The following is an 8,061-nucleotide window of genomic DNA, read 5'->3' as shown; positions in this document are numbered from 1 at the left end:
AAGTCCCCGCAGCAAAATTTCAACATCTAGTGGAAAGCCTTCCCAGAAGAGTGGAGGCTATTATAGCAGCAAAGGGGGAACCAACTCCATATCAATGACTATGATTTTGGAATGAGATGTTCGACAAGCATGTGTCCACATACTTTTGATAATGTAGTGTATATTAGCTGTGATTTTCACTGCTGACAGAGCTAATGGCTAAATCCAGTCTGCTTGTGTGAGTGGTTTGACTGTGTATTGTTGCTCGGATGTTGTCACAGAAGGATTTCCCGCCCCCTGGTAAGTGGGTGAAATGACAATGCGTGGCTGTCACCCAGGGCTCTGACGTTGGACAGAGGAGCACTGGAGCCTCTATGGCAGCTGGTAGTCTGCCCTCTGCCCCCTCAGCGTCAACACACGGACTGATTCGAGTGACTGAGCTAGAGGCTGCTGCCCACACTGCTGGTGGAACAGCAGAGGCAGCAGCTTGCGAAACAAGACTAAATTCATGAGGGCGGAAAGTTGATAGTGGACTGGACAACTGTGGAGGATGATGATTACATAGCTGAACACACAGTTGGGCGGACTGGACATATTTAGTTTTGTTTGAAGAAAATGTTAATACATTGAAAACGCAATAGCAGGAATTTCTTTAAAACGGACATAGCAAACGAATAAGTCATTTGTAATTTTTAATAATACTTTATCACATTCAAGGCTCAGGTTAGGAGAAAAAGAGACATCAGTAAGAATGTTCCCAGGCCGTTTCACACCATCCCTGCACATTGACCTTGACGACCAACAACCAACTCACACAAAAACAAACCATCCGTCTCTTTGTGATTATTTCTCCATTGCATGTGTTATTCGCCTGGGGTTTCAGAGGGAAAAAATAACCACATGTCTCCAAGGCAAAGGAGGGAGGGGGCCACAGCGGTGTTAGGTATGTTGAGACGTCAGCACACGCCTGTGTACTCCTCACGCCGGCCCTCGAACATCCTGGCATCCAGCCTAAGACCTCCGTGGTGGCCGCTGGTGTACACTCTGTTCCTCAGGACCACCACTGGGGGTAGGTGGTGCCGGACACCGGTGTAGTGCTGGACGTGGTCAAACCACCGTGTCACATTCATGTGCTTCTCCTTCTCCTGGATGGCCAGGTCCACCTGGGAGAGAGAGGGGGGAGACATTCCTTGTTTCCACTGATGCTCCATACTACGCTGTACAAATCTGCCATCGTTTCATTTAAATGGGTGGTCCCGTCTATGCTCTATAAAAGGTCCTTCATATGAACTAGTGTTTGTTACAAATTAAACAATGTTAGCAGAGATGCAGATCTGCACACTGTCCGTCCACAAAGAGGACCAATACACTTATTGGAAAGTGTTCGTGTCGCCATCCCTCCTAACAGTATTTCGCTACTGTGACACTACAAAGCTACAAGGAAAGAAAATGGCTAGCAATGTTTTGAACCTCCAATAATTTTGCAAATGCATCTTGCTGGCTAGCTAGCTAATACCCAAACTAATGCAGCAACTCTGCTTGTTACTAACTCACATCTCTTTCCCCAAAAAACAAGTCATTTTTTTTAGCTGAACACAATAATAACGCCTTACTAAAGTGGACATATTAGACCATCCCATTTCAGGTTCATTGTGAGGCTGCCCAAACCTGGTCTAAGCTAGTGATACCGTCCCTGAAACAGAGTCTAGAATCATACCAGTTGGATTCAGTAGCTACGAGCCCTGCCATGACTGTACATCTAACAAATACAATGAGGACCTAGGCTGCTGAGTGACCTCTGTTCTGAGGTTAACCGCCATGATAAAAACTAAACCGACTCCCTTGTGGATCCATCTCCTCCACATCCGCTGACATTTCTCAACTTGTGATCCCGTCTCTCTCCGTCAGCCTCCGGGGCCGACAATCTTCTTCCTTGGCCTGAACTAAAGACATCACTTTGCACCTCTTTTTATTTTTTGTGTCAAGTTCTCTCTCCCGTGCCCTTTAACCGTTATGACTCTTAATTGTGAGCTGCGTTTTGACAAAACGCCTTTTAACTTCAACTCTGAAGTCGGCTCTGTTTGGTTATTGGACGCTAGACTTACGATGATGTAATGGATTCCGTAGTACATGAGTGTGTCGGCGAGGGTGAACTGATTTCCTGCCAAGTAAACCTTGTCTTCTAGATAGCTGTTGAGGTCCTGCATGAGAAAATAAATAAAATAAACGTTTCATCATTAAGTTCATCAGAATTGCTTGATTAAAAAAAAAAAATAATAATTTCACAGATCCACAATAGAGACAAACACCTATAAACATCGTGAACACTGCAGGTCACATAATCACTACAATGTAACTCATGACATTAACTTAGTATTTCTTTATCATAATCACCTAATTAGACATTAGATTCAATAAAAGTTAACCAACAAAGTTCATCAACCACATAACATGTAAAAGCCGGAGTGAGAAACTCCCGACACGTCTCAATAACAACAACAATTACTCTCCCAGCGTGATAATGACATATCCACAGTAAAAGACTAAATATTCAAATACACTTCTTCAATAGTCAAAGAGAGTTGAAATACAAGACGAAAGCTGGTGGGGCCAACTCAGGCCTGAGATTTATTGAACCTATATATCTGGGACATAAGGGTGGAGAGCTCGGTATCTGTACGTGAACAATGCACAACCCGAAAGGGGAATATCAGCCTGCCGTGGCACGCCATCCCCACAACTCTGGCCACTCCGGCTAGTGCAGATGCCTTACAAGTGGCTCACTCCTTTCCTGACTTACACGGGCGCCTGCAAATCTAATGAACCTTCCCCAAACCCAGGCTGTGGATGGGCTGAGCATGGAGGCTGTGTGTGTGTGTGTGGTTATGCAGGTCCCAAGGGATGGGACCATCTTTAGCACTTACACTGCACATACAGCGTCTTGAGGGCTAATGGAGTTATTGTGCAGTGTGTGCTGCCAAGCAAGGCATGAAGACAGACTCCTCCGTCACAATCAGATCCCTGCCTTCACTACAGCTGGAGGCGCAGGCGGACAAGAGACTACCCCCCACCCCCATCTCCACCACCACCCCCACATGGACATCAGAACCTGGGCTCTGCTCCTCCACCCTAACCGCATTCTGCCCGAGAGTTTTGATATCGCTGCAGTCACTGGGGCCACTAGACCTCCCCAGGGCCACTAGACCTCCCTGGGGCCACTAGACCTCCCCAGGGCCACTAGACCTCCCTGGGGCCACTAGACCTCCCTGGGGCCACTAGACCTCCCTGGGGCCACTAGACCTCCCTGGGGCCACTAGACCTCCCTGGGGCCACTAGACCTCCCCAGGGCCACTAGACCTCCCTGGGGCCACTAGACCTCCCTGGGGCCACTAGACCTCCCTGGGGCCACTAGACCTCCCCAGGGCCACTAGACCTCCCTGGGGCCACTAGACCTCCCCAGGGCCACTAGACCTCCCCGGGGCCACTAGACCTCCCTGGGGCCACTAGACCTCCCCAGGGCCACTAGACCTCCCCAGGGCCACTAGACCTCCCTGGGGCCACTAGACCTCCCTGCTGCTGAAAGGCTGTGGGTTATAGCACCATGACCATATCTACCATAGTGATGAAAGGGAAAACAGTCCCGATGGTAGAAACAAACAGCATCATGTTTTCACCTAAAGTAGCATTCCTTTGTTTTTGTTTTTTTTTTTGCAAGCGATCCACACTGTCCAGACTGACAGTTACCAACTTTACATAAAGTCTTTCTTTTATAGGACGATAGGAGTTTAGTACCGTAGTGTCGCCATACCGGCACCATAGTATCCCCATACCGGCACCATAGAATCCCCATACCGGCACCATAGTATCCCCATACCGGCACCATAGTATCCCCATACCGGCACCATAGTATCCCCATACCGGCACCATAGTATCCCCATACCGGCACCATAGTATCACCATACCGGCACCATAGTATCCCCATACCGGCACCATAGTATCCCCATACCGGCACCATAGTGTCCCCATACCGGCACCATAGTATCACCATACCGGCACCATAGTATCCCCATACGGGCACCATAGTGTCCCCATACGGGCACCATAGTATCACCATACCGGCACCATAGTATCCCCATACGGGCACCATAGTGTCCCCATACCGGCACCATAGTATCACCATACCGGCACCATAGTATCACCATACCGGCACCATAGTATCAGAGTAACTATTGAAATCAGATCTAACATTCTGCATAATCAGATAAACTAAAACGTGTGACACACACAGGAGGAGTTAAAAGTGGCGAAAGGCACCTGTCCGGCCAATCGATGGCTTCGTATCTCTTTCACGCTGTCGACAGCCACAGCGGCCCCCATTAAAGACTTTTATTGTTGTCCACTGCTTTGCCTGTCTCGGCCATGTCACTGAAGGGCCATACATCAGTCTTGATTCATGTCGCCTCGCATTAATGAGCCACACACACTGTCAGTCTGGCCCCTGCTGGCAGAATATTGGACAGTTTTGCTCAGGGGCTTCTCCAAGGCCCTGTTAGACCCTCTCCGTACACAGCTCACCAAGCCTCTCTATGCCACAAGGGTAGAAGGGACTTCTCATGAAAAACAGTGTGTAGCGGTATACATTTTCATTTGACAAAGAGACTACAATAAAACTGACTAACTTGCAAGAGGAAGATATTTGAAATGTTCTGACTTTCTAATACTGAAGAATCTTCACTATTGTTTCTGGGCCTCTACCTTCAGTATGGTCTTGATTTCGTCTTTGTGGCATCCATCCACTTTGGTGAGCCTGTACTCCAGCCACTGCTGCACTAAAGCCTTGTGTTCTGCTGACCCACCCAGTAACTCGGGCCGTTTGGCCTCTTGGACCAGGTGAGTGGTGATTGTCACCAAGCCAACCAGAGCTGGGCCATTATTACTGTGGAGCACGGGTACCTGGGTGGGAGAGAAAGACAATGTGTGTGCATTACACATTACATTCTTTTTTATACCCTTATTTAACTAGGCAAGTCATTTAAGAACAAATTCCTATTTACAATGACGGCCTACCAAAAGGCCTAATGCGGGGACGGGGCGATTAAAAATTAAATATAGGACAAAACACACATCACGACAAGCGAGACACCACGACACTACATAAAGAGAGACCTAAATACAATAACATAACATGGTAGCAAAACAACACAACATGGTAGCAGCACAAAACATGGTACAAACATTATTGGGCACATTAAGACACGTGTAAACATCCTGTTAGAGACACTATTTAAGCGCTAGTTCCATACTAGCTCAAGTCATTTGCATAGCTGGCTACTTTCTAAACAACAACACACGCACTGTCACTACCCCATGCGGTACAGTATGTCTGTTTGTTTCTAGCATTGCAATGAAGGCTGTTGAGGCAGAACTAGTACTGAACACTCAGTGAAATTAGCTATAGTACGTTTAGTAGTAGCAGCAAGATATGTTGGCAGCCCAAAAAGCAATCCACATGGCATGTAACGTTAGCTATCTGTCCAGACAGCAGATGCATTCAATGTTAGCTTAACGTTAACTGGCTAATGCCAACACATTTGATCTGAAACAATGATTATTACATATTAATTACACATCATTGTTCCTAAGTGACCTGCATTCGCTAAAAGTAGAAGGTAAAATAGTTGCTAAAGCTATGGACATTATCTTGTTAACTAGCTAGCTTTTCTAAGGACAGTAGAGTAGCATGTGCTCGCTACTCTTTTTAACCTACTGTTCATGTGGTAAGGTCTATAATACCTGGCACATATAGATAACTGTGACCGAAACCATTAGATGGCAAATTCACCTTCTTGTACCCCTGAGTACTGTATTTGTTAGGATTTTTCAATCCTAAAGATTTTTCCAGCGATGACAGCTCTCTCAACGCCATCATTGGGGATGGCAACACGATTGGTCGAGACTAGTCATTGCCGCCCACTAGACTCAAATGGAGAACAAATTCAGCCAATGGTGAAAAGTGTTTTTTATTTCATTTCATTACATTGTCTTTTAGGCCCTGCTAGCTTTTTAGGTTACATTGCATCAGATCAGATCAATAACTTTAATGACCCGATGAAACAATTATACAATAAAATAGTATACGTCTAATTTCTCCCTGAATATTTTGTTACAGAATATTTTAAAACATGTTTAAAACATGCTTACATTTTTTACTGTAGGCTACACATACATTATCAAATTGAGAAAGTTTAATTGTTTAATTCAAATATCTAAAATGATATATTTCTTGATTAATAAAAAAAAAAATTCAGGAGAATAAAAAAGAGAGAACCCACTGAGGAACATTAAAGAGAAGCTTCGATTGTTGGAAGGATATAGCTTGTGTTTACAAATCATACGGTATTTGGTTAATAATATAAGGTATACTGTTAACCGAGGAGTTTTAATTAACTAAAAGTATATTTTGTAATGGATGTTTATGTTATCCTACAGAAAATACTCGTCTCATTTTAATTCACTAAGCCTGATAATTTTGATAATTTTAATTCACTAAGCCTGATTCATGCCAACCAAAGCCAGCACGGCATAGATATTTTCTTTACATGGCACTTTACAGCATGTCTTGGCTCCACCTTATAATCAAGTTGTAATCAATCAAATGTATTTTATAAAGACCCTTTTTTTTTACATCAGCAGTTGTCACAAAGTGCTTTACAGACACCAAGCCTAAAAGCGTAAAAGAGCAAGCCATGCGGAGGCAGAAGCACAGGCAGACGGGGCAGGGGGCGGGGACTGCTGATGTAATACAACCAATGTGTCAACAATATTCTTATTATGTCATGATAATATTATAGGCTAACGGGGTGCCTCGATTTATTACGGGAGTGCTCTGCACTTTCGGCCACTCCCCTAAATCAAAAGTTTCCTACAGCTGAATCTATCATTCAAACCCTTCCTACAGCTGAATCTATCATTCAAACCCTTCCTGCCAGGGGTTCTACTATTCAAACCCTTCCTACAACTGAATCTATCATTCAAACCCTTCCTACAGCTGCATCTATCATTCAAACCCTTCCTACAGCTCAATCTATCATTCAAACCCTTCCTACAGCTCAATCTATCATTCAAACCCTTCCTAATTCAAACCCTTCCTACAACTCAATCTATCATTCAAACCCTTCCTAATTCAAACCCTTTCTACAGATGAATCTATCAAAACATGGGAAATATTCAGGAGCCAACATTTTATAATAACATGCTTGTTTCCTCAATGCGTTGTATGAGATTTGTGTAAAATTAAATCAAAATGACAGCGAAGGTCTAGTTTCCCTAAGTCCTGCAGCAAGTTTGCCCCCATGTCTCCTGGCATGTTTGTCTCACAGTGTCTCCTTGCTCTGACGTTGTGTGTCATGTCTGTTTCGATTTGTTCGGTCTCCTTATGACTCGTCCATAATGAAATGTCGGATGTCAATCCAACTCTGCTTATTAACTCTATGAGGGCCAGGTGTGTGTATGACATTATAGGAAGTGACTGTTGCGCTGAGGTGTCGCATGCTACTACTTCCCGTCAGTCACGTCCCTGGTGGTCACACGTATCTGAATATCCAGGTTGAGGTAACGTGGAAGGCAGTTACTCTGAACAGGAAAAGAGAATAAGCTACAGTCGGTGGTAGAACTCTACCATATCCCCACGCGACACGTTACGCATCACAATAACAGGAAATAGAATTGATCCGATAGTACACTGATGAACCCCTTTAAGCCTTCGCCAGGTCATGTCTGTAAATGAGAATGTGTTCTGATTCAATTTATCACTTTACAGCAACAATAAAGGTTGAATTAAAAACAATATTCCTATATAAATAAACCCACAATGCATTGCCACGTAAAACGGCAGGGCTATAACATTGAATCTCATTCTTCATCTAGTTGTAGCAGAATCATTCGAGGGCCTCTTATGATTGGTTCTGGTGCAAATAGGGCCTTGGATGGACCGTTCTTGTTGACGTTTACTACATTGTACACATCCTCACCGTAACCTGTCCCCATCACTACATGTGCACTTCATCTGCTATTGCAAAGGTT

The 8,061-nt window shown here is 44.6% G+C and overlaps 1 protein-coding gene across 2 annotated transcripts; it reads right to left on the bottom strand.

Annotated features, from left to right (window-relative positions):
• Positions 1-656: 656 nt before the first annotated feature.
• On the bottom strand, positions 657-5,967 carry LOC123990284 (eukaryotic translation elongation factor 1 epsilon-1-like). 2 transcript variants are annotated; one of them, XM_046290874.1, is made up of 4 exons: positions 5,822-5,967; positions 4,735-4,932; positions 2,085-2,180; positions 657-1,142 (listed from the first exon to the last, which is right to left on the bottom strand). In XM_046290874.1, exons 1-4 carry the CDS (start codon positions 5,906-5,908, stop codon positions 936-938), a joined length of 588 nt encoding a protein of 195 aa, XP_046146830.1. In that variant the 5' UTR covers positions 5,909-5,967; the 3' UTR covers positions 657-935. The 2 variants fall into 2 exon arrangements, with proteins under 2 accessions (XP_046146830.1, XP_046146831.1); XM_046290875.1 differs by having other exon boundaries at positions 5,773-5,893.
• Between the last annotated feature and the right edge of the window lie 2,094 nt (positions 5,968-8,061).

The sequence above is a fragment of the Oncorhynchus gorbuscha genome, linkage group LG12 (assembly GCF_021184085.1).
Source record: "Oncorhynchus gorbuscha isolate QuinsamMale2020 ecotype Even-year linkage group LG12, OgorEven_v1.0, whole genome shotgun sequence".
In the NCBI taxonomy this organism is placed as follows: domain Eukaryota; kingdom Metazoa; phylum Chordata; class Actinopteri; order Salmoniformes; family Salmonidae; genus Oncorhynchus; species Oncorhynchus gorbuscha.
Note: the sequence above shows the minus strand (reverse complement) of the source record. Positions and strands in the feature narration are given on the sequence as shown.